The 27,283-nt window shown below is 37.5% G+C and overlaps 3 protein-coding genes across 4 annotated transcripts; 1 reads left to right on the top strand and 2 right to left on the bottom strand.

Moving 5' to 3' along the window:
* Positions 1 to 14,841: 14,841 nt before the first annotated feature.
* On the bottom strand, positions 14,842 to 15,204 carry LOC121253542 (uncharacterized mitochondrial protein AtMg00820-like). The gene has a single exon (XM_041153543.1). The coding sequence runs from the start codon at positions 15,202 to 15,204 to the stop codon at positions 14,842 to 14,844; it is 363 nt and encodes a 120-aa protein (XP_041009477.1).
* Positions 15,205 to 22,543: 7,339 nt separating this feature from the next.
* On the top strand, positions 22,544 to 23,426 carry LOC121251935 (18.1 kDa class I heat shock protein-like). Its single transcript, XM_041151348.1, has one exon. It carries the CDS (start codon positions 22,770 to 22,772, stop codon positions 23,247 to 23,249), a length of 480 nt encoding a protein of 159 aa, XP_041007282.1. The 5' UTR covers positions 22,544 to 22,769; the 3' UTR covers positions 23,250 to 23,426.
* A 140-nt stretch (positions 23,427 to 23,566) lies between these two features.
* On the bottom strand, positions 23,567 to 26,634 carry LOC121251934 (pentatricopeptide repeat-containing protein At4g02750-like). 2 transcript variants are annotated; one of them, XM_041151347.1, is made up of 3 exons: positions 24,019 to 26,634; positions 23,825 to 23,900; positions 23,567 to 23,783 (listed from the first exon to the last, which is right to left on the bottom strand). In XM_041151347.1, the coding sequence occupies exon 1, from the start codon at positions 26,591 to 26,593 to the stop codon at positions 24,506 to 24,508; it is 2,088 nt and encodes a 695-aa protein (XP_041007281.1). In that variant the 5' UTR covers positions 26,594 to 26,634; the 3' UTR covers positions 23,567 to 23,783; positions 23,825 to 23,900; positions 24,019 to 24,505. The 2 variants fall into 2 exon arrangements, with proteins under 2 accessions (XP_041007281.1, XP_041007280.1); XM_041151346.1 differs by having other exon boundaries at positions 23,825 to 26,634.
* Between the last annotated feature and the right edge of the window lie 649 nt (positions 26,635 to 27,283).

Genomic DNA, 27,283 nt, shown 5'->3' with positions numbered 1-27,283 from the left:
CCAAACTCCGACTCCGATATCTAAATTAAATATATTTAAAAGTACAAAACTAGTGTTAGACATCTGAGTGGCCTAACAATTGAAAAGGTATTTTGCAAATAACGAGTCTCGTGTTTAAACCCCAACCAGATCCATTTTTGCAAACTTTTTATTTTTATAAAACGACATCATTTTCTACCCCTTATATATTCATCTCTTTCAAAGCAATAATCCTTTATTGCCTTAACTCCTTCTGGCTACTCTTTATGTCTTTGGCTCTCTCTCTCTCTCTCTCTCTCTCTCTCTCTCTCGCGCGCGCGCGCACTCGTTGGTTGTGGACGTCAATGAAGAGGTTTTGAAACTAGGGTTTTGAGTCCTACTTATTTTCGATTGCTCTGTTGAGAGATCCAGGTTTTGAATTAGATTCTACCAAAGCTTTTCTAGGGACTAAGGTTTATATTGTTTTCTTGCATTGTTTTGTGCGGCTCGTACAATTTCTTTAGCTTCAATTGGTATTTTCTTGCCGATCCAGGATTTTGACCTCAGGAAGGGATATGTGCTACGTGCAACGTCCTTTTTATGCAGTTTAATTTGTCCTGATATCATTTTTAGTTAGTTTTAGGAGAGTGAGATTTTGGAGAGTTTTTGTTTTTGGCAATCAGATTTGGATGGGTTTTTTTTTCTAGGGGTGGAAAATCATATTTGGATTGGTTTGTTTTTGTTTTTGTTTTTTTTTTTCTGTGGTGATTTCTCTCATGTCTGCTCCGATGCTTTGACGTCGAAGGTGGGCTTTCTGATGAGAGTCAGAGCCCACCCCTAAAGAACTGTCTGCATGAGCTGTATGTGAGGTGTAATCGTTAGATTGATTTTGTAATTATTCCTAGATATCTAGTTAGTTGACCAATCTTGTGTTTAAATGTAGGAATATTTAGTTTCCCTTAGAATAGGTTGTTTCCTTTCTTTGTAGGATATAATTGTATCTATATATTGCCTCCTAACTGGGAGAAGAAAAATATGTAAGAATTATTCACAGAAACAATCTTTTTTGGCATGGTATTAGAGCTAGGTTCGATCCTAAGGAAGTTTGTGATAATCGACCGTATTTTTTTTTTTTTTTTGCAAAGTTCGTATTCCGAATATCACCACCATAAATCTGTTGTGAATCTAATGGCCATCATTACAGGCGTATCCACCAAACCAGCCCCAACACCAGCGCCACAAATTATTGTCTACCAAGACAATTCTGTGTCTTCTACCAGTACACTGGATGAGACCAATTTCTCATTATGGTCTCAACTCATGGAGATGAGTATTGGCGCTCGCAACAAAGTTGGATACCTCACTGGAGAAGGGAAAAAACCAACACCTGGAGATCCTAATCTTGGAATGTGGATTACCGAAAATCACAAAGTAAAAAGTTGGCTTATTGACTCAATGAGTCCGCCGCTGATGCAGCAATTTATTTGTCTCCCCACAGCCAAGGAGATATTGGAGGCTATATCAAAAACCTTTTATGATGGATCAGATGAAACCTGTATTTTTGAATTGAACCAGAGATCCTTTCATACCCCGCAAAATGGTCGACTGTTATCAATGTACTATAATGAACTTATTGTCATTTTCCATGAATTGATCACATGACTATCTCTTAGGAAATTACAGTTGAAGGAGTGGTCCAGTTGCATTCTGCGATGGCTAGGCTTTGAATTCATATTTTTCTAAGTGGACTTTACTCCAAATTTGATCAGGTTCGTGGAGAAATCTTACGAAAAGACCCAAAACTCGATTTGGAGACTACGTATGCATATCTTAGGAGAGAATACCAATAGAAACAAACAGTGGGAGGTTCTTTTCCAATCTCTGAAAGCTCGGCTAGCTAATCCAACTAGACAAGGACCGTCATTAGGCTCTTCAAAAAATCGTAACAATCAATCGACTGAAAAGTCAAGCGAACTGGTACGTTCTCATTGTGGCAAAACAAGTCATTCAAAACATCAATGTTATGAAATAATTGGCTATCCTAAGTGGTGGGACTTCACAAAGAAACCTCGAAAGAAGATTGTAGGAAAAACTATGGTGACCTCTAGGAAAAACTATGGTGACGTCTACAGAGGAAGACCAATCGCCGCCTACAGCAAATGTTGCTCACCCAGGAATTGTTAGTAAGGCTTCTGTATTCTCTACAACTTCTAAGAATAGTACTTGGATTATTGATACAGGTGCATCTGATCATATAACTAGGGACTCCGGTCAGTTACAATCCATTTTTCCTTCTCCTCAATCTGTTATCTCCACAGCTAATGGTAGTACCTTTCCTATTACTAGAGAGGGATTTGTCATCTTATCCAATACTCTCACTTTAGATATTGTTCTTGTTGTTTCATCTCTTGAATATAATCTTGTCTGTTAACCAAATTACCTCTACTTTTGCTTTCATTGTAACTTTTTGGTCCTCATTTTGTGTTTTTCAGGACATTTTAACTCGGAAGATTCTTAGTTATGGTGTTAGACATGGCAAACTCTATTACTTGGAGTTGACAGAAAATGGGGGACCAAAATTCAATCAGGCAAATCAAACTAGTAGCAAAGCTAAAGCTCGAGCAACTATATGGTTATGGCACCGGAGACTAGAACATCTTTCTCTTGGTTATCTTAGTAAGTTACAATGACATATTTTTTCAGTTTTGAATTATTCAGAATTTCATTGTGAAATCTGTGAATTAGCTAAGAGCCATCGTATTTCTTATTTACCAAGTTTGAATAAAAGTTCAGTACCTTTTGTGATTATTCACTCTGATGTTTGGGGTCCTGCAAAAATCCCTTCTATTTCTAAAGCCCATTACTTTGTTACATTTATTTATGAATGCACAAGAATGACTTGGTTGTCTCTGCTTAACAAAAAAAGTGATGTATGTACAACATTTCAGAAATTTCATAATATGGTTCGCACTCAGTACCAAAAGCATATTCGTGTTCTGCAATCCGACAATGGTATTGAATATGTAGATACATCATTCTGCAAGTTTCTGAGCCATATTGGGATTCGTCATCAAACCTCTTGCACCTATACTCCGCAGCAAAATGAATTGGCGGAGAGGAAGAATAGATAACAGTTGGAGGTGGCTTGTGCCTCTCTCTTTGGCATTAACATGCCTCGGTTCTATTGGGGAGAGGCTGTGAAATCTGCTGTTTGCCTTATTAATTGAATAGCTTCTCGAGTGACAGACTTTCAAACCCCCAACAAAAGTTGCAATCCTTACTTTCAATTCCTCACCTTCCAAATCTTGAACCACGAGTCTTTGGTTGTACTATATATGTTCACATCCCAAAAAGTCTGCAAAATAAACTTGATCCATATGCAAAACGATGTGTCTTGGTTGGCTATTTTGAGTTTCAAAAAGGATATAGGTGTTATGACCCTCAAACCCGAAAATTACATGTGACTTTGGATGTTTGTTTTCATAAATTAGAGCCTTATTACTCAGGGGGAGTCTTTGGAACTTCTCTTTAGGGGGAAAGCTATAGTGAAGAGAATGTATTACAAGAAGGTGGCAGAGAAGATGAGTTTATAGAGTTAGAAGAAGGGAATGAATGGTTTGGGAAAAGTGTTAAGCAAGGCTATGATAGTATTCCTAAAATTGAGAGTGAGTTGTTAGTACAACCAAAAAATAAATCAGGTGCTTCTGACATGACAAAATCATTGATGCCTTCAAAGTTGCCCATGTCTACACCATTAACTGAAGAATTAACCTAGAATGTTCTTCCTTGGGTAATTTCAAACCCCATTATTGATGAGTCTAATGAAACACATGTTCCTGCAGAATATATAACTCCCAAGTATCCACAAAGATCAAATAAGGGAGTTCCAAAGAAACAATGTGAACCTAATCCTAAAGCCAAGGCCAAGTACCTAATTAGCAACCATGTGTCCTCCCATAAATTGTCTAAATCGTATGCATTCACTGTATCTATTCCTAGTAGTGTTCAGAATGCACTAACAGATCCAAAATGGACAAAGGTGATGAATGAAAAGATGGAGGCCCTATAGAAGAATGCCACTTGGGAACTTGTCCCATTATCCAAAGGAAAGAAGACAATTGGATGTAGGTGGGTGTTCATGGTGAAACTCAAAGAAGATGGCAGTATTGATAGGTATAAAGTAGGGTTAGTTGCAAAAGAGTATACACAAAGGTTTGGTTTGGATTATCAAAAGACTTTTGCACCGATAGCCAAGATCAATACAATTCGCATTCTCATATTTATAGCAGCAAATCGGATTGGCCTCTGCAATAATTTGACATAAAAAACGTTTTTCTTAATGGAAATTTAAGGAGGAGGTCTACATGGAGTTGCCAGCTGGAGTTAAATGTAGTTCTTCATGTAGAAGTGAAGTTTGTAAATTGAAGAAGTTATTGTACGGGCTGAAACAATCACCTATAGCTTGGTTTGGGAGGTTCTCTTCTACAATGAAGGCATTCAGTTATAAGCAAAGTAATTCAAACCATGCTTTGTTTATAAAACACAAAGAAGGAAAGGTAACAACCTTAATCGTGTATGTTGATGATATGGTCTTGACAGGAGATGACCCATGCGAAATGAAAGCATTACAAGAGTATTTGGCTACTAAATTCGAAATGAAGGATCTTGGATAACTTAAATATTTCTTGGGGATTGAGGTTGCTAGATCAAAACACAAGATTTTCCTTTTATAATGGAAATATGTGCTAGATCTTTTAACTGAAACTAAAATGCTTGTGTGCAAACCAGTAGAAACGCCCACAGAGATGAATCACAAGCTTGGAGTTGTTTTCAGATCAAGTTCCAACAGAAAAGGGTCGTTATCAGCGGTTGGTTGGGAGATTAATCTATTTGTCACACACGAGGCTAGATTTGGCTTATGCAGTGAGTGTGGTAAGCCAGTTCATGCATACACCAAATGAAGAACATATGAATGCGGTATATCGAATCGTAAGATACCTGAAGGATACACGGATTCTGATTGGGCAGGGGATCAAACTGACAGAAGGTCCACATCTGGTTATTTTACATTTGTGGAAGGTAATCTTGTCATCTGGAGAAGCAAGAAGCAGAAAGTCATGGCAAGATCAAGTGCAGAAGCTGAATTCTGAGGTATGGCTCATGGTATATGCGAATTGTTGTGGATTAGGAGTGTACTAAAAGATTTGGGAATTGAATATGAAAAACCTATGAGTCTTCATTGTGATAATAAGGCAGCCATTGAGATTGCACAGAACCCTGTACATCATGATCGCATCAAACATGTTGAAGTTGATCGTCGTTTCATCAAGGAGAACTTTGGTCAAAAGATTATACAGTTTTCATTTGTTCAGTCTGAAAGCCAGTTAGCGGATATGCTCATGAAAGCAGTTTTAAGAAAGGTGTTTCATAGTATAATTGACAAGTTGGGCATGATAGATATCTATGAAATGTCTGCATGAGCTATATGTGAGGTGTAATTGCTAGATTGATTTTGTAATTAATCCTAAAAATCTAGTTAGTTGACCAATCTTGTGTTTAAAGGTAGGAATATCTAGTTTCCCTTAGAATATTTAGTTTCCTTTCTTTGTAGGATATAATTGTATCTATATATTGCCTCCTGACTTAGAGAAGAAAAATATGTAAGAATTATTCACAGAAACAATCTTTTTGACAAGAATACTAGTCTCAACTCATTAATTTAGCATGGTCAATAAAATTAGGAAAATAATATTTAAAATTATAGAATATGTAAGCGCCACATTATTTAAACAAAAGAGTATCTATGAATCTGAATAAAAATAATAATTTTTTCATAATAAACTTTACTTTAAAAATACGCATAACTTACTCAATTCATAACTACATAATCTGGCATTACACTATATAAATTGATGATTGTCACATTCTTTTCTCATTCTTAATGCTTCTATATATAATATCTTGTTCACTTCATTTTTTTATAGGAGAATAAGACTCAAATTTTTCGTGGACCCCATGAAATATTTTCTTGGTGATTAATACGAGAAAAGGTGTGGTACATGTAATTAAAGGCCATACATGATCATCAGCTACCACATGGATACTCGAAGATATGGAACTGATGGTCGTGGCCTATTGCAGAATGAGACCCGTGGGTCCCTTGCAGGTTGCTCCAATGACATTAATGTGCCGACTTCAATATATATGAGATCAGGATCAAAGAACGTGGCAGTCGCTTGAACCACAAGACCTGCATGCAGCAGATCATAAATTCAACATCCCTAGCTGGCTTCTCATGTAAAAATGGACGTACAAAATGAGCTGATATTTGCAGGGGAGAAAGAGAATAGACTATATATTGGGGCGGTGTTGTGGCAGTCGCCAGTTACGTACAAAGTGTTGGGAGTCTCTCTCTGAGATTTGCGGCGTCCACAGAATCATAGACATATAATAATTTGCTCGTGCGGTAGATTTATCCAGAAAGGTTTGAATTTATATTAGTGATTTGATTGTATCGCTTCTGTCATGCATCTGCTTCATGATCTCGTCCAATGAAAATCTAGTTCTGTATATGAAAGTAATAACTAATTTGGGGTTTGAATGTCGGTCTTCCGGGAGTCTTTTTAGCTCTCGTTTGAAAGTTAGACTCGACTTTCGTTTATTTTTAAGAAATATTTTATCTCATTTTATCTCATCTTATCTTATCTTATTATTATAATTTTTTTAAATTTTCACATAAAATATAATAAATAATTCAACTTTTTCAAATTTCAAAATAAAAATAATATTAAAAAATATATTCTAATAATATTTTATTCAATTTTTTAACTTTAAACTCAACTCATATCTAAAAACAAACGAACCCTGAATCGAGATAAATTCAGTTTAGTTTAATTTTAAACTGATTTTAATATTTAAATACTCAACTTTCAATTCATTAAACTCATTTCAACTCAAAACCTCTTGACACGTGGGATCCACAACCTTTTTCAACTCAAAATCTCTTTACACGTGAGACTCACAACTCTTTTCAACATAACATATCTTTACACACAGGATCCATAATCTTTTTCAATTTCTGATAAATACATTGAAACTAATCTTAACATCCAAACACATTTAGGTACGTTTGAATCCTAAACTCATCTCAATTTATCTCAACTCATTATTACAATTTTTTCAAATTTCAATACAAAATATAATAAACAATTTAACTTTTTCAAATTTAAAAATAATAAAAATATTAAAAAAATAATATTTTAACAATATTTTATCATTTCAACTCAACTCAGTTCAACATCTAAACGTAGCCTAAACTCATCTTAGGTGGGTCTTACAAAACTGATTTCATCATCTCAACTCACTATTATTCATAAAAAACTCAACTTATCTTAACTCAGCTCAACATTCAAACGGTGTTGTTTTACATGAGGTTTAGCTTGAGTTCATATAGATTCGAATTTAATAAAAATTGATCTCTTATATAATCTAACAAATTGAAATAGTTTCATATTATATATTAAATTTATTTTATAATAAAAGTAATTTTATAATTTAATGTACCACATCCAATCAAATCATTTTATAAATTTATTTTTATGAGATGTTACTAAAACATTTCTCTTTAAACACGGGGCATGAATCTAATTATATTATATATATATATATATATATATATATATATACACACCTGATATTCTATTGGTTTTCCCCTTAATTCTTTCACTTTCTACTCTCCTCTCTCATCTTCTTGATCTTTGTTGTCATTTCTACACGTCAGATTTGTTCTTGTCCAACCACGACCACCATATATATATTAATATACTTAATCTACCACCAAAAATGTCACTTGTCAATCCCCAATGCCTTCATCCAAACTTCATTTACACCAATGCGTAAGGACACATAATATAATTATATATATAATTAGTGTGCTCGAGCCACACGTGCTGAACTACATGGCAACACTCTGATTCCTTTAGTCCATTATCCGAAGAGTATTAAACATGCACATCTCTAGCCTTCATAAAAAATATAGGAATGGTATTCTCTTTTGTTGAGAAGTTCTTCAATGACCAGCGTGCCTTCTCCAATCGTGTCTTTGTAATTATCCTTTTGAATTGTTGGTGACGACTGACCATGAAGACTGGACCAACTTGTTCGCTCAATTTTCTGATCTTTGTTTACTTCTATATGCTAGAATACTTATTTTGGAGTGTTTATGATCTCATTCCCCCTTTTGTATTCACTTTATAATCTACAAACAAAAGGTATATGTATATATGTATGTATGTATGTATGTATGTATGTATATATATATATATGGCACCGTTGCAGTTTTGATCTAGTATATTTGTGCTAGCTTTAGCATAGGTGATAGACATATACACCAGGTCCAAAGTTCTAGATAGTGATACGGACATTGTTAATGCCAAAGATCACACAACTGGTCAGAACGGGAGAAATAATCATTCCCGACCCACAGATGTGGCCAAGTCTCAATGAAGAGGTCTGAAGCCCATGGTGGCGGTTCGGGGCGTCGATATAGTGCCCGTTTGTACATTCATAACAATAAATAAAAAATGAAAACTAGAAATATAAATAAAAATGGAGACACATAGATTTACGTAGTAAGACACAAGGCCTTCATCCATGGGTAGTTTGGAGGGCAATCCATTATAATAGAAGCATTTTACCGTCTCTCATTACCTCTCTTCTTTCTATATAATGGAGGTCGGAGACCCTTTGCCTAGGAGGGAAGATAATATATATGATGCTCCCGTCATGAGGTTGAAGATAATTTCTTCTTTTTGATCATATCATATCCTCTTTTATTTAAGCCTTTGGGAGTAATGAAGAATGCCAGCTTTATATCTCATCATCCCTTGCGTGTTTGACTTCCCTTCCTCAACTTTCTCGTTTTTCCCGTTAGTTCTCTCTTTTTCATTGACACCCTTATTTTCCTTTTTATATTGTCCCATTTTTCCATTTTCTCACTTGCCTCCTAATTATGGCCCTTTGATGGGCAGGGTCTGGTATATTTGGGCATGGTATTTTTATCCCCTCCAGTATGCCCAGGATTCTTAAGGTAGATTTGCTCCACAATAAGGCCTTGAAAATCTTCAAGTCAAGTTGCGATAAAGATATTCTGTGAAACATTGTAGAAAAATAAATTATGAGAACTGATCTTCGGTTTCCTATTTGTTTATGCTAAGCAGTCAAGAACTCCGATCATAAAGCTCAGCTTGGAGAGCTAGGAGGGAGATGACTCGACTGTATTAGTTGCAAGCGCAAAGCTCAACTTGGAGAGATAGGCGGAAGATGTTCTCGACCACGCTAGTGGAGAGTGGAGAGATATGTGGGAGATGGACTCGAATACGTTGGGTGCGAGCGCTGAACTCGGCTTGGATAGATAGGTAGCAAATGTGCTTAACCGCACTCGTTTTGAGCGCAAAGCTTGGCTTGGAGAAGTAGACAGGAGATGTGCTTGACCACACTAGTTGCGTGCGTGGAGCTCAACTTGGAATTTGTTTGTATGAACATTTTCCTAATAGGTTGCATGAGACTGTTATTCTCAGTGAACAATGTGTATTTCCATGATTATTTCTTGCTATTTTTTGTAGTAGTGGATTTATTTTGGCTCCTTGAGGCGATTTTCTGTTGGTATTGATGTTAGAATTGGTTTGTTGTAACTCGCGCTAAGTGGTCAGGGAGCTCGTCGACCCCTTGGGTCCATTTTAGGCAATTTTCAACCCCATCAACTCGTTCTCGAAGGTAACCCATATGAGGTGGTTGTGGAGCTCGGGAGCTCATTCCCAGAGGTAACCCGCCACTTGTTGGCACTCGTCGCTTTCTAAAGGTGGCATTTATCTATGCTAGCGTTGACATCTAGACGTGGGTGCAAGGGTATGCGGCTTTGTGGGTGAGGGTCAAAGCAGTCAAAGGATTGTCATGGTCCATTGTTTGTCGTGAATCAAGAGACTCGGCTTCATGGCAAAAGTCGAAGCAGTCAAAGGACTCTCATGGCCATTGTTGGCCTTGAGTCAAGGGACTCAACTTTGCTGAGGGAGATGCTCAACCGCGTTGAGGGATGACCCGTGTGCTCAAGTGGAGTTAGACTTGTTGGGAGATGTGCTTGACCACATTGTGGGAGACTAACTCGACTGCTCGAGTGTGGTTGAACCTGGCATGAGATGGCTCAGCTACGCTGAGGGGCAACCCGTGTGCTTGAGTGGGGTTAGACTCGGGAGATGTGCTCAACCGTATTGAGGGAGGCTAACTCGAGTGCTAGAGTGTGGTTGAACTCGACGGTTGACGAACCTCGATCGTACTACTATTGTGGGAGAAGAAGCTCGACCGCACTGCTACAATAGGAGATCAGGCGAGAGACAGGCCATTTGTTAATGTCAAAAATTGGACAACATGCCAAAACGGGACAAATAGACATTCTCGATCCTCGAATGTGGCCTGGTCTCGATGAAGCAGTTTGAAGCCCGTGGTGGTGGTTCGAGGCCTCAATACGATTCCCGTACGTACATTCACAACCTTAATTAAAAAATGAATACTATAAATGTAAATAGAGATAGAGATACAATATTTTACGTAGTTAGCATAGGGCCTTTGTCCACAGATCGTTTAGATGACAAATTCATTGTAATAAGAGTATGTTACAGTCTCTCATTGCCTCTCGTTTTTCTCTGTACAATGGAGGTCGGAGACCCCTTTGGTTAGAGAAGATAATATATCTGGAGCTCTCGTCGTGAGATTGAAGATAATCCATTCTTTTTTATCAGATTAAGCTCTTTTATTGAGGCCATTAGGAGTGGTGAGGAATGATAAATTTATGTCTCCTCACCCCTTGTGTGTCTGACTTCCACTCCCCAACTTTCTCATTTTTTTATTAGTTCTAACTTTTTTTTTTCTAAGCAAGTTTTTCATAGATAAACTACAAATTATAAGATACAAGATACATTAGGGTGGGAGTTCTCAACAATCATCCCAAGACTAGCAAATACAACTCTAGTGAAATAAAAAAAATAGGGCTTTGGAACCAAAAGATTGGCTCCTACCCATTTCCCTCAAAGGAAATCCGCTTGAAACAGTTTTAACATAGTTTGATAAATAGACTATAAGACTACGACTAGAAGCCATAGTGAAAAGTGTGCTGCAGTTTGCTGGGTTGGACCGGCTGAAGTAGATTTCCACGATCACTTTCTCTTGATCCTTGGTTAGGAAAAGCAGAAACATAGATGGGGTAGCAACTGGAAAAATGGTTGAATCGCAGGCAAAGGACAACCACTAACTGTGGAGACGAGTGCAGATCACACGCCACCATTTGCAGAAAAGTGAAGGTCGGATCTAGGAGATCCGAGGCCACAGAACCCAATGGTGCTGAGCGCGGCGGCAACATGCCTCTCCTAGTGCGATGGCGCGTGAATCTCATGCGCAGTACAAGCCTCGCGTGAGGCACATGCACCACTCTTTTGGGATGCTTTTTTCTGCTATCTAGAAGATCGGCGGCTGAAGGCTCTGATGGTGGGGGGCATGGCGATCGATGGTGGCTGGTGGACAACAGATCAGCCATTTTCGGTGCTATAGGTAGAAAGTTAGAAACAAACCAAAAAAAGAGATTATGGACAAGTCCGGCAAAGGCCAGACAGGGGGAGGGAGAGTGGAGCCGACTCTCCTCCCCCCCTCTGGCTGGTGGGGATTGGATTATACCGAACGGTGGGAGAGGTTTTTGTCTGGAGAGAAAACAGAACGGGGAGAGAGCAATTCCATTAGTTCTATCTTTTTCTTTGACATCCGGTTTTCCCTTTGAGCAGTGCTACTCTGCCTCCCGAGTAGCACTGCTCGGTGTTACCGCTAGTTGCAAAAGCAATTGTTTTTTTATTCACATTTTTTTAATGTATTTACATATTTTTAAAAAATAAAAAAATACACTAATACACTTAAAATCACTTCTATCATCATTCAGGTAAAAATAAAAATAAAAAAATTCCAAACGATCAAACCGAGTGGTACATTTGAGGTGACAGAGTTGCATTTTTCTTTCCTTTTTTTGTTTTGTCCTCTTCTTCTATTTTCCCACTTTCCTCCTAATGACCCTTGGAGGGACTCGAGTAAATTTAGACCTGCTATTTCTTATTGTAAACCATTGGATCCTATGCAAAAACTAGATAAGTGGTACTCGAACTATTGCAACCACCAGATAGGAAAAAATAAATAAAATAAAATAAAATTTGTGTATTGGATTGGCATGCAGCTAAACTCAAATGCATGTAGCCATGCACTTGGTGTATGGTTGACAGTCAGATACTAGACGTTCATGTGCTTTAATTTTATAAAAATACTTTAAATATAAAAAGATTATCCAAAACTAAATTTAGAAGAAAAAACCTTCAAACATGATGAGTGTTAAAAAGATATTTATACCCTCCAATAATATTGTGACAAATATTCCTTTTTTATGAAAGACAAATAGAACTGATTGTAGGCAAGTTCTCTCTCCCATATACCTTCCCCGCTTTCTCCCTTTCTCTCCCCTCTCTCCTCAGAACTGATTGGTCGTTCTCTCTCTCTCTCTCTCTCTCTCTCTCTCTCTCTCTCTCTCTCAGCTCTCACTTTCTCTCACCCCTAAGTCTCCGTAGTACCAGCAAGCCACGGTAGCCTGAAACCTAAAACCCGCAGTCGCATCCAAACTCCCACTCCCATGGCATCCGAAACTATCAATATTTAAAGAGAGCTTAAAAATGCAATTCCCTTTAGTTCTGGCTTTTTTTAGCACAAAAACAGAGCAAGTGAATGATAGTTTTCCACAAAGCTGCAAGTTGATACTAGTGCCCATATCTACTTTGAAGAGGAGCAAATTCAGCAGATAGATTAAAGGTTAAATCGAAAATAATCTAGAATTTTAAGAGCTCGATTGTTCAAATCAACATATTAGCGGGTAAATTAAAGATAATCCTAAATTAAAATAATTTGGTGTTGAATCTGAGTGTGAGTTTTGATGTGTTTGTTTACAATCCCTTGTTAATAATGTGAGACGACAATCTTGAATTTACAGCGGTTGCAATTGGTTTACTCAGTTGACAGCAGTTTTTAGTAATTTTGTATAACTTGATTCAGATGAAGATTTGGACTGTATACTGAACAATGATTACTTGGGAGTCTCTGAAATGATGTCCTGTTATGTGTAAGAGATGATAGTGCTTGAAGATTCACCATGGGCTATCACTCTAGTTTTGCCAAGTGCAGCAAATAAGCTTTTGGGTTGTATTCACTTTTTTTCCCCCCTATCTGGAAGAGGATTTAGAAAGTTTCAAAGAAAAAAAAAGTGCTCGAAGAGTGGAAGGATTTGGGTTGAGTCTAAAGATTTTGAGAGTAACTGTCTCACACAGTGAAGACAGAGGAGTGCTTGTATTATATAGACTATTACAGTTGACTTTACAAATAAGGAAACTAATATAAGAGAAGGTAAAAAGCATATACACGGAAAGGGATAACTGTACATGCCTAGAATGTAGAGATCATAAATGGAATATAGATGGAATGTACACAAATGTAATGAGCACAGATCACGGGCTGATGCCTTGGTGATTGCCTTGCTGTTTGATCTTATCATCCCCCTTCAAGCGAAGCCGCACATCAGAACAGAGGCCGAGTTTGGATCGAATTGTGTGGAATGGAATTTTGGCAAAAGGCTTGGTGAATATGTCTGCAAGCTGTAATGAAGACGTGACAAATTGAGTTTCTAAAGCACCAATTGCAACTCGCTCACGCACATAATAAATGTCTAGTTCAATGTGTTTGGTCCTGGCGTGGAGTACTAGATTGAAAGAGAGATGAAGAGCACTTAAGTTATCACAATGAAGCACTGGGGGTCTTGAAAGTGGCAGACGAAGGTCCCGTAAAATAAAAGTAAGCCAAGCAAGTTCAGCAGCAGTTGATGCCATGGCCCGATATTCTGCTTCAGCACTGGAGCAAGCAACAATTTGTTGCTTTTTGGCACTCCAAGAGATGCAGTTAGCTCCAAGAAAAGTGCAATAGCCCGTTGTCGAACGTCGAGTAAGTGGACAGCCTGCCCAGTATCGGAAAACGCATAAAGATCAAGTGTGCTTGCTGCAAGGATACGAAAGTTGAGATTGAGGGTGCCATGTACGTAGCGCAGTATTAGCTTGACGAGTTAGAAATGCTCCACAGTGGGTGCATGCATAAACTGACATACAAAGTTCACACTATATGAAAGATCAAGTCTGGTGAATGTAAGATATTGAAGGCCTCCGACAAGACTCTGATAGTGAGTTGGATCGCAATATGCTGTAGTTGAGGAAGTTGTCTGTCCTTTAGATGGCATTGGAGTTACTATGGGTTTGCATTCACCCATAGATGCACGATCCAGTAGCTCACTAGCATAACATGCTTGTGATAGAGTCAGACCTTGACTGGTGCGAGTGACTTCAATACCAAGAAAGTGGTGAAGAGCACCCATGTCTTTGATGAAGAACTCGGTTGTCAGTTGGGAAATAAGCCAATTAATCTGAGTTGATGTATTACCAGTAATGACCATGTCATCGACGTATAACAGAAGAATAAGAATGCCATGATCAGAGTGGTAAACAAACAAGCTTGGATCAGAGATACTGCAGTAGAAGCCGAGTTGGAGAAGAAAATTACCTAGGCGATCAAACCAAGCACGCGGTGCTTGTTTGAGGCCGTAGAGTGCTCGACTTAATTTGCAAACATGTGATGGTTTGTCTGGATCAGTAAAGCTTGGTGGTTGCTGCATATATACTGGAGTTAAAAGGTGGCCATGCAGGATCGCATTTCTCACATCTAGTTGGCGGATTTCCCGCCTTTTACCGCTGCAAGAGTAAGAACAATTCATATACTAGCAGGTTTAATTACTGGTGAAAAAGTTTCATGAAAATCTAATCCATCCACCTGATGAAAGCCTTTAGCAACCAAACGTGCCTTGAGACGTTCAACAGATCTATCGGGTTGGAGTTTAACCTTGTAAACCCATTTGCAACCGACAATGTTCATGGCAAGATCTTTGGGAACCAGATTCCAGGTTTGATTCTTGTGAAGAGCAGCAAGTTCTTCATGCATAGTTGCCAGCCAACCAGGGTGCTTTTGAGCTGTGATAATTGTTCTGGGCACTAGTGGAATCGAAGAAGATAATGCAACATGGAGATTGACATACTTTGGATTGGGTCTGCGAATCCCAACCTTGCTAGGGGTCATCATTTGATGAGAGGGAGGTTGCGCCTATAAAGATGAAGGAATGATGTCATTTAGGCCAGTAGAGGGTGCAATGACAAGGGAGAGGTCAGTTGGTGGTGGATCGACAGTAATTGTTGCTGATGTTGCTGCAGTAGGTTCTGAATTGAGGGATTGTCGAGATGGTGTAGCCATGAAGTTGGGAGTTGCATATGTGGATATTGGTAAAGTAGTTGCTGTAGGAGAAGTAGAGCTTGTATCCCAATCTGAAAAAGATGAGAAATCTCCAGCGATGGTGGCATGACCATATAGATTTGTTGGTGAGGAGTATGGAATGATAGACTCATCAAATACAACATGCCGTGAGATGTAAATGCGGCTAGTAGGAGGGTACAAACATTTGTATCCCTTGTGCTTATTGGAGTACCCGATGAAGACACATGGAATCGACTTAGGTTGAAGCTTGTGATCACGATAGTTACCAAGAAAAGGGAAACATCGAGTCCCCAATATCCGAAGGCTGAGATAATCTGGATGTCGATTATGGAGTCTGTAGAAAGGTGACTCCATGCCAAGTGCTTTTGAGGGTAGCCGGTTGATGAGAAAAACCGTTGTGGAGAAGCAATCTGTCCAAAAACGAGAAGGCAAATGGGCATGAAACATCATTGTGAGACCAAGTTCAGTAATGTTGCGATGCTTTCTCTCAGCCTTGTCGTTTTGTTCAGGTGTCCATGGACAAGCCGATTGGTGAATAATTCCTTTGGATTGTAAATAAGATGTAAAGGTGTTGGAGGAAAATTCACCACCCTCGTCACTTTGAAATATGCGAATTTTTCCATTAAATTGACATTCAATATGCTTGTAGAACACATCAAAGCACTCAAGTAGATCAGATTTGCGCTTCAATGGAAAAAACCATGTAAAGTTAGTGAACTCATCAACAAAGATAGTGTAGAACCAAAATTTTTCTCTAGACAAAACAGGGGCAGGTCCCCACACATCACAATGGATTTTGTAAAAAGGAGATGTTATTTTATTATCTCTTGGAAGAAAAGGAAGTTTACATGATTTTCCTTGTTGACAACTGACACGATTGAAGAATTACTAGATTTCGAAAATGAAATCAATTTATTGGAATGCAAGAAATCCAAGACTTGTTGGTGAGGGTGCCCAAGCCGTGAATGCCAACTTGCAGAATCTGTTTTCTGGAATCGTGAGGAAAAACATGCAGTAGGATCTCCATCAAATGCATATAAACGACCACGCCTATTGCCCTTCGCTAGGATTTTCTGAGTTGCCTTGTCCTTGATCATAAAGCCATCACCATAAAAAACAACAATAAGTGGGTAATCTGTTGTGAGTTTGCTAACAGATAATAAATCTTTGGTGATATGAGGCACAACAAGAACATCATTTAGTTGGAGATGAGGACCTATGGATGCTGTCCCAGTATGTGTGATAGGAAGAGTGACACCATTTCCAACCATAAGACCATCAGATCCAGTATAAGGTTTAATGTCATAGAGATTACCTGGGTTGTTGGTAACATGATCAGTGGCTGCCGAGTCTGGGAACCAGTCCGAATCCTAAGAGTTAGCAAGTTTCATTGCAAGAAGAGCTTGTGGTATATTGTCGGCTTGAAAGGAGTGATTAAACCGATTAAAACACTTGAGTGCGGTGTGGTTACGCTTGTTGCAAATTTGGCATATTGGGAGATCATCTTTCGGATTTGAGCCAGAGTATGACTGATTCCTTAGATTCGCATGCGAAGTTTTCGAGATAGATGAGTTACCTTGATGAAAACCACGTCCCTTTGAATTGAACGTTGGAGTAGTCTTTTTATATTTGTTGTTTTTCTGAGTGAAGTACGCCATTTGAGGAGGGGTAGCATCCAGTTTGTTACGCTCAGTATAGTTCTCCAGTAAGGTAACAAGATCTAAATAAGAGGGCATTGGTGGACGCATCATGGTTGTGGTGAACACTTGATACTCTTTGCCGAGACCATTAAGGAGCCACCACGATTTTTTATGATCTAAGACGGGTTTGCCAATGGCTGAAAGATCATCACAAATAGTCTTGAAGCGGCGTAGATACATTGATAAAGTGTCAGTGCCCTGCAAAATGGAAGTGAGCCTTTGCTTTAGAGAAAGGCTACGATCGGATGAGTCACGTGCAAAGGAATGCAGTAGAGCATTCCAGACTTCAACGGCAATGTTGAGACCAACAACTATACTGAGGACTTCCTCTGAGAGTGTGGCAGTGATCCAACCTTTAACAAGCCGATCTGTTTTCCACCACTATAGGAATGCAGGATTTTGATTCATCCCAGTTTGGGCACCTTCAACAGTTGAAGGAGGTTGGAGTGTTTCACTAGTTACAAAGCCCTGGAGATCGTAACTCTCCAAAATGTTGAGCATTTGAGTTTTCCAAAGCAAGAAGTTGGTGGGCATGAGTCGAAGAGAAACAAAGTTGGTAACATTTTGGGTAATAGGATAGGGGTATTCAGTGTTTGAGGAGGAAGAAGACGAGTTTGCCATGGAAAAAAAATAGCTCTCTCTGAATATCACTGTATGGGCTCTTGATACCATAAAGATTTTGAGAGTAACTGTCTCACACAGTGAAGACAGAGGAGAGCTTGTATTATATAGACTATTACAGTTGACTTTACAAATAAGGAAAATAATACAAGAGAAGGTAAAAAGCATATACACGGAAAGGGATAGCTGAACATGCCTAGAATGTAGAGATCATAAATGGAATATAGATGGAATGTACACAAACGGAATGAGCACAGATCACGGGCTGATGCCTTGGTGATTGCCTTGCTGTTTGATCTTATCAGAGTCAGGGTCTTCTGTTCTAGCCTCAATGATAGGTGGAAACCTAGATATTCATTTTACTGGAAGAAATCATCTTATGCTCATGCCCATATGGAGACTGAGTGGTGAGAGAAAGTGAGAGCTTTGAGAGAGAGCACGACCAAGACGACGAGTGAGAGAGAGGGGACGGGGTTGCGTGAGATTTGCTATGTGCGGTTCTATATTCTTCTTTTGAAATGCAGACGTGTCACAATATTATTAGAGGGTGTAAATGCCTTCTATTCACCTCATCCGGCCCCTAGATATGTTAAATTATAAAGTTAATTTTGTAGTGAAATAAATCTAACAGATCACATAGTTTACAATAATTCCTTTATAAACCACATCACTTTCTAAATTTACTTTTATATAATTCCTTTTATCTCTATAGTTCTTCCTCTTTTTAGCCTGAGCAATGATATAGGTACAATACATTTTACAATATATTCCATAACACATATTGTAAAATAAAAATATTTTTATAAAATGATGTTAGTTTTATAATATAATTTATAAAAATCTCTTTTTTAAAAATATATTATGAAAAGTAAGGTGTATTTATATATATATATATATTTCAAAAATTTTATATACAATCACTTTTTTGTATTTTTTACGTATTTTACTAATATGATTGATTGTATCTTTTTTAATATATAATAATTTTTTTGACTAAAAATATCAATACAACACATAAAAAAAAATATGTAAAAATGCATGAGCCATGAAAGAGCGCGCAGGTGACGCTAATATTTTGAGTGTGTGCGTGTCTCATAGTACGTAAAACAATCAACGTCAATTATACCCACATGAGTTTTGTTTATTTTCTTGTTATGATAGACTGCGTTTAGATGTTAAACTTAATTTGAGATAATAAAATATTATTTGAATATTATTTTTTAATATTATTAATTTAAAATTTAAAAAAATTAAATTATTTATTATATTTTATATTAAAATTTAAAAAAATTATAATGATGAATTGAGATGAATTTAATAATCAAACGTATTATGGGCAAAGATACAAACTATTTCTTTTTTTTTACAACCCTTTTACAATTTTGTCATTAGTTATGCTTGATGTATGATATTATTCATCCTTTTTTTCTTTTTTTTAATCGTTCTCCTAAAGAATGTCATGGGATTGAGGGCATGCTTGTATGTTTAAAATATTTCTAAATTTTGTTAATAGTAGTGAAATAGTTTGAGTGAAGATATTTTATTGAGTTTTAAAAAATAAAAAAGAAAAAGTTGAATAAAATTATATTTTAAAATATATATCGTATTGGAATTTATGAAATTGAATATATAAAATTAAAAATATTTTTTAATGTAATTTTTTTAATATTATTTTTATTTTAAAATTTATAAAAATTATATTTTTTTTAACTAAGTACAGATTTTTTTTTTTTGGATGGATAAGTAGAGAACCTTTGAATTTTCATTTATCAATCAATTCCGACACATCCCTAGAAATTTGTTCGTAGCATGTAAAGTCTTTTAAGACGAGCCCACGCACAGTCATGTCTCTGATTAATGTCAAATAAAATATGATTAAGACAGAGAAATTATAAACAGGATGATCTTTTCCTGAAGTTTAAGACGTTTTGAATTTCATCTATTTTATTTAATTGTTATAATTTTTTAAAATTTTTATATAAAATATAATAAATAATTTATTTTTTTAAATTATAAATCAATAATAATATTAAAAAATAATATTTTATTCAAATTTCTTTTAAAATCATTTCATATCATTTTAATATCTGAACCTAAATCGATTATGTTACAAAAAAAAAAAAAAAAAAGCTACTCTAATGCACGTACTCGATCTCCTCATGTCGGGAGCACTCTTTCCAATAAGCTTTCTTTCTTTCTCTACGCGGTGCCGACGTTGACTTCGGAGATTCTATTCCTTATTCACTTTTACAAAATTTTTTATTTTATTTTATTTTATTATTATAATTTTTTATATAAAATAAAATAAATAATTTAATTTTTTTAAATTTTAAAACAAAAATAATCTTAAAAAAATATATTCGAATAATATTTTTTTTAATTTTTAATTTTTATCTTAACTTATTTCATTTCATCTGTAAAAAAAATATAATATATATTCCAAATGATGCAGATACGATCGAGAAAATACAATAAATACATGAGTTTTTCCTTCTGTTTTGAGTCAGTAGCCTGAAATAAAACTTAAGACCAAAGAATAAGATTAAAAACAAAAAAAAAAAGTAATTAGCCGTAGAGTGTACATGGGTCGGGCTAAAACATATGGTCCTCCTGGAAAAGGCTGATCCATAATAGAACCCTGCAGGCTCGACCAAGGAGAGATGTAGGACTAAGCTGGCTTGGGTTGGGGCCCCATCTTTTATTAGATAGGATATAGCTATCTGATTATATCATGATGGAGATTACTAACTAACAGGATCAAGATCCTAGTTTTTTAAGCCAATGAAAAGATTGCTTTTCACAAAACTGATACATAGCATGAAGTTTCACAGCTCATAATTTGTTATCTGATGGTACTTTTCACAATTATATTCATATGTTTACCTAAAATAATGTTTCAATTATAAATAAATGATTACTTTAGTAGTACCATCTATGGATATAAAATGAGCTAGAGCCATATACAAAAATGTAAAAGTGACATAAAACAAGTAGGATTCAGCTACTCCAAAGAATGACAAATACCTTTATAAAGGGAGGTGATCCCTATTGTTAATGCCAAAAAATACAGAATAGGTTAGAACGGAGAAAGAATCATTCCCAGCCCATGATAGTGTGATTCGGGCCTCGATCGGTGTCGTCTGAAGCCAATGGTGGCGGTTCAGGGTGTCGATATGGTGCATGTATGTATATCCATAACAGTAAATAGAGAAATAGTACTGGAAATGTAAATAGAAATGGAAACACACAGGTTTACGTGATTTGGCATATAGCTTACGTCAACGGGTCGTTTGGAGGGCAAATCCACTATAATATGAATATTTTACAGTCTCTCATAGTCTATCGTTTCTCTATGTACAACGAAGGTCGAAGATATTTTTTCTAAAAAATATAATCTCTCTAGAGCTCTCATTGTGAGATTGAAGATGACCTCTATGTTCTCCTAAAATAGTCACTTAGAAGTCTGAAACCTGATTTCCATTCGATCTCAGATCCCTTTTTTTGTGGTCCTATAGTGGTAGGTGAGGAAATCAGCTTTAAGTCACTCATCTCTTACGTGTCTGACTTGCTTTTCTCTCATTTTTTTTTTCTCTTTTTCTCTTACACCCTGCTTTTCTTTTTTGTCTTGTCCCCTTCCTTTATTTTCCCACTTAGGTAGTGATAGGCTCACTACCCTATTATTACCCATCTACTACCCAAGTGTATTTCAAAGTTTTTTATTTTTTTATCATTTTTTTTAAGTATTTTTTTAACATCTTTAATTAGTAAGAAAAAATTAAAAAAAATATATAACTTTACTAATTCTCACTTCCTTAATCATTAAGTAAAATTAAAAATTAAATAAAAAATAATAATAAATGGATGATAATAAGGTAGTAACCCTATCATTATTCTTCCCACTTACCTCCTGACGATCCTCTAATGACCTTGGCCTGGTATATTTGACTTTGCTATTTTTATCCCCTTCGTCTACAAACGTGGAAGAGAGATTTCTAGAAAGACAGCATTGTTTTTATCCTCTCTTCAACTATATTTTCTCCATTATATTGAGAATTATAAGAAGCCATGAAAACTGTAAAATCAATATATATAGTGGATTCACCCTCAAACAGTCATCTTGTCTCTCTTTATTTATATTCTATGTGTCTTATTTATTATTTAATTCATGAATAAGCATCGAGTATCAAATCAATGTCCAATTACGGCTAGTCTACCGTATTGTTGGCCTCCAGCCCCCCCTCCGAAAAATTGCATAAACACCATTCATTCAAAAACTACTAAAGATACTGAAAAGTAAACCACGTCTCGAATCTTGACGGGAAGAGTACCATCTCAACAGTGATTGGACTGAGAAATGCGTCAATTTTTATGGTTTGAACAGTGAATTTTAGAGCAACTTATCATGTAGGGATGAAACCCTACAAAAAGAATAACCCCCACAAATTTAAAGCGTTTTCACTGGAAAAGGTTATCGGAATTCGGACCCATGCTGCAGGATACGAGGACTATCGTACAGTCCTAATCGGAAATAGGTCTACCCTGCTACTTTGGACCTCATGTTTCTATTTCATCCGAAGGTGAGATAATTTTTTCAAGGAGGAAAAAAGGCACTTGATACTTGAAACCGTTTATAGGAACTTTCTGTAGCTGACACCAAAAGAAAACCAGTCCAATACATTCTGTCCACTTTGTTTGGGCTGGGTTCTAGTACAGGGCCAGAAAAAGTCGACCCAGAAGTGTAGAAACATATGGACCTTTCTCTCTATCCAATCAGAATGTCCGAGGAGGCACTAGAAATGAATGTTCTTACAGAAGTTTCTATCCCTCTATGATTGCCCAGAAGAGCCAACTAACACCTACCAGAAACTACCAGAACTCTCTTCTACTCCCCCTTCTAAAACTATTTATAAACCTTGCACTCCTGCATATTCATCATCAACGAGCATTGTTCCAAGTTTGTCTTCTAATTTCTACCATAAACATAAAGCCATTATTAATATCAACCAGCCAATCTATCTTCTTTCACTCCAAGTCAGGAAAGTTACTCCAAACATGTCACTCACTTCGAGCCTTGTTGGCCAACGAACCAACATCTTCGACCCCTTCTCCCTAGACATCTGGGATCCCTTCCACGGCTTGTTCCCTTTCGCCACCACTAAATCTAATGTTCCCAGCTCGGCAAGTAAGACCTCTGCCTTTGTGAACACACGCATTGACTGGAAGGAAACTCCGGAGGCTCACATATTCGAGGCTGATCTTCCTGGGCTGAAGAAGGATGAAGTGAAGGTCGAGGTCGAGGAAGGTAGAGTTCTGCAAATCAGCGGGGAGAGGAGCAGAGAAGAAGAGGAGAAGAATGACAAATGGCACCGGATTGAGAGGAGCAGTGGGAAGTTTCAGCGGCGGTTCAGGTTGCCAGAAAATGCCAAGATGGATCAGGTGAAGGCTAGCATGGAGAATGGCGTGCTCACTGTCACTGTTCCAAAAGAGGAGGAGGAGAAGCCAGAGGTTAAGGCCATTGAGATCTCTGGCTAATTCAGAAATTTTTATGTTAGATGTGTGTGTGCGTGTAGTAATCTGGTTCTAACAGTGTTCTGTCCTTGATGAAATAATCAGTGTATAATGCATTACTCTGTTTTGTTTGTCAAAGCCTGCAGTCTGCATGATTGTAATGTTACTGGTATGGTAGTGAATGCATGAGAATTTGTCTCACTATCAGCAGAGAGTCTAACGTTCCTTCTTTTCATTATGGACTAAATATTGAACATAACAAAAATATTGCACACCCATTGCGATCCTGAAAAGGTAATCCATTACCATAGAGCAGATATAGTAGTTATATGTAAAAAAACTGACAACAATCAAGGTGACATAAAACCAGGATTACAGATTCATGTAACCTGCGGCAAGCAAATCGACAGTTAATTCAGCATAAAAAATGAATATGGAATCTGGCTCCTCAAAATGTTGTAAGAAGAATGGCTTCTGGTAAACAGAATTTTAGAGCAATTACAGGTAATCAGTCCTGGTTAGCGAGTAAACATATATAGGATGTTCATATAGCATCTACTAACACAGCTCATGTTTTCCTTTATCATCGCATATTTCACTTTCAATCCGTTTGCTTCCCTGCAAACCCCAACCAGGCGCATGCCAACAGGAAAATATCTCACAAATATCAATGTTCTAACAACTACGGAAGAGCTGTGTTAGCTTGTTAGCCTTCATCAACAATGATAACATACTTTCTAACAAATAATAAAACTAGCATAAAAAATTCTTTGAGTACAGTTCCATCTTTTACCTTACAAAAAACCAGCTCCTAATTTTCCTCATCTCGGAGCGTCCATCAAGTTTTAAATGTTGGTGTATAGCTTTCACAGTATTTCAATTGCTTGTAGGACTGTAACCTTTCTTTTATCAGCTTTCAAAACAATCAAGCTCCGGCTGCATGTTTGTTGTTTCTTGCTGTTGTATACTTACTGTTAAATTTATCTACTTATTGTTAAGCTCAAAAATAAATCACAACATCATTTGTTGTATTACGACCAGTGCTTGCAAAACAATCTGATTCCTCTACTGGGGTATTCACAAAATATCAGCTCACCCATTCTTCTCCTGGAAGATATCCAGAATTTTACTAGTGCTGCCATTCCTTCTTTCCAAAGTTATCCAGGAAGAATTGCCATGGGCCTGTTATATGTTCACCTTCACTACAGCTTTTCCATTTCTAATCTTGATCAAAGTATCTCAAACTTAAGAGGACTCTCCACTCTGCCGAAGGACCTTTATTACCAGTTGTCCTTGCAGGAGCACTTCCCTCCAATGAAATGATGAAATCTATTTGAATCTCTCAAGATAATTGGTCGTCCAATTATCTTGGATACAAACTTCATAAATACATGGCAGTCTCCACAAACACGAACGTTCTTTATAATCCTTATTGGTGTTTCTCCATGAGGTTTCTGAATTAACCAATATGCAAGAGCAAGTTTCTCACTGTGGTAAGAGATCGATTCATATTTTTCCTTCTCTCCCACATCATGTAGAACCAAGTTCGTATCAGCAGTAAACCCAGCTTTCTGGAGTTTCCTAATCAGACTGTTTAGTTCTTCATAAATCTGTTCTGTTTCTGGATGCGTACGATCTTCTGATACAAATTTGTGGACTTTGTTATCAATCTCAATCCAACTGTAAGCAGCATACTTTTTTATATTCTTGTGCTTCATGAGAGATCTCATGGATGCAACATCTTTCCATCTTCCACAAGTGGCATACAAGTTGGACAGCATGATATAAGGTCCAGCATTGAGTGGATCTAATTCAAAGAGATGTTTTGCTGCCATCTCAGCATGTTTGACGTCATGGCCGATTGCACTAACAGATAGAATGGTAGACCAGATTAGGCAATTCGGTTCCTGGGGCATACCTTCAATAAGATCTACTGCTTTGTTGATGTAACCTGTACGGCCAAGGAGATTGATCATGCATGCGTAATGATCCAAAGTGGGTGTCATTCCATGCTGTCTGCTGATAGAATCAAAATAGTCTTGTCCTTTTTCAGTTAGACGAGCATGGATACAAGCAGATAAAACACCAACAAAAGTTACATTATCAGGTTTGAAGTTTTCTTGCAACATTTTCTCATAGAGGGCCAATGCCTCTAAATCCTGTCCATTTTGTGCGTAACCCCCGATCATCGCATTCCAAGAAACCACATTCCAAGTTGGCATCATTTTGAAAACCATCCAAGCATCTGCAGTGACTCCACACTTGCAATACATATCAACAAGGGCACTAGACACAAGCAAATCATGCTCAACTCCTATATGAACTGCCTTCCCATGAACAGCCAGGCCATGATATAAAGAAGCTAATTTGGCACAGGAACTAACTACACTTGAAATGGTAAAACTATCAGGTCTGATATTTGCTAGTAGCATTGAACTGAAAAACATCAAAGCATCCTCTTCTCTCCCATTTTGCGCATTCCCTACTATCATTGTCGTCCAACAGATCTTATCCTTCTCCTCAATCTGAGTAAATATCCTACTAGCTTCATCTACGTATCCACATTGAAAGTAAGCACCAAGAACATTAGAAACTGTAACTTGGTCCGGCTTCATACCCAATGACTTCATTTCACAGAATAATTCAATGCATTTCTCGGGATGCCTATTTTTCACATACCCAGAGATAATTGAATTCCATGAAACAACATTCTTGTTAAGCATCCGATCAAACAACCACCTCGCACGATCAATGTCGCTGCATTTGGCATACATATCTGTCAAGGCATTCCAAATAAACACATTCCCAGACAAGTTAGCCACAAGAACCCTACCATGAATCTGTTTCCCACGCCTCAAATCCAATAACTGTGAGCATGCATGTAATGCACTCACGTGGGTATATTCAGTAGGCTTGAAGCCCTCCTTCTGCATGCTCACAAAAACTTCTAAGGCCTCGCTCGAACATTCATTCCCTGCAAAACCTGCTATCATCGTATTGTATGAAACAGAATCACGGAAATGCATCTGATCAAAAGTTGCCCGCATATCCTCAACCGATCCCGTCTTTGCATAAGCGGAGAGCATAGCATTCCACGAGAAAACGTCCCTGTTAAGCATTTTGTCGAACAGATTTCGAGCATCCAAAACTTTACCGGATTTAGCATACAAATGAAGAAGACGATTCTGAAGGAAAGTGTTGGAGGGTTGAAAGAAGTGAAGCTCCATGTGATGTTGCAATCGCTTGGCTTGGTCGACGTCGTTGGCTCGGACACATTCGAGCACGAGACGTGTGTACGCATCGGACGTAGCAGAACCACGAGAGTACAAGAGGTCTACGGCGTGGCGAAGCTTGTGCTTGGCCTTCATTTTGTTTTGGAAGTTGGAATTTGAATTAAAGTTTTCCGTTATATCAAAGCGACATGTCCGTAACTAAAATTAGCGCAAGGCCTTTGATCGTTAATGGTAACTTTTAGTGCAGAAGATGGAAAATGCTAGGGAACCCAAAACGTGTAATGGCCACTTGGCCCCCTTTTTTTTTTTTTTTTTTTCTTTCTTCTTCTTCCTTCTCTCTCTCACTTGTTCCGCGTGCTACTCCTCCCCTCCCCTCACCCAGCTCTCTCTCACTTGCCCCGCGTGAGACCCCTCCCCTCACCTCACCTCACCTCACCTCACCCAGTCCATTCTCCATCACTCCTTCCCCGCGTCTCCATCTCCATCTCCCCTCACCTAGTTCGTCTCCGTTCGTCTCCCCTGCCCTGCGTCTCCATCTCCGACCGTCTCCCCTCCGCTCTCCTCATCCACTTCGACTTCTTCAAAGTATTCGTAAAGGGTTTTTTTCAAGGTAAATTTTTTTTGTCGCTTTGTTTCTTGAATTTGTTTTGGAATTTGCTGTTTTGGAATTTGTTATTGAGTTTTATTATAGATTTATGAGGTGATTTTCTGAACACCAAATACTCTAAGGGATGCCACAACAATTTTACGTTTACAAATTAAATATTTTAATGATACGACACCACATCATGGTGCTTTTTGATTGTGTTAGTTACTGTTTACAGA

This window comes from Juglans microcarpa x Juglans regia, chromosome 2S, assembly GCF_004785595.1.
Source record: "Juglans microcarpa x Juglans regia isolate MS1-56 chromosome 2S, Jm3101_v1.0, whole genome shotgun sequence".
Lineage (NCBI taxonomy): Eukaryota > Viridiplantae > Streptophyta > Magnoliopsida > Fagales > Juglandaceae > Juglans > Juglans microcarpa x Juglans regia.
Note: the sequence above shows the minus strand (reverse complement) of the source record. Positions and strands in the feature narration are given on the sequence as shown.

Excerpts from the sequence above, each read along its gene's own strand:
- LOC121253542 (XM_041153543.1), bottom strand. The coding sequence starts at position 15,204 with ATGACCCCTAGCAAGGTTGGGATTCGCAGACCCAATCCAAAGTATGTC.
- LOC121251934 (XM_041151346.1), bottom strand. The coding sequence starts at position 26,593 with ATGAAGGCCAAGCACAAGCTTCGCCACGCCGTAGACCTCTTGTACTCT.
- LOC121251935 (XM_041151348.1), top strand. The coding sequence starts at position 22,770 with ATGTCACTCACTTCGAGCCTTGTTGGCCAACGAACCAACATCTTCGAC.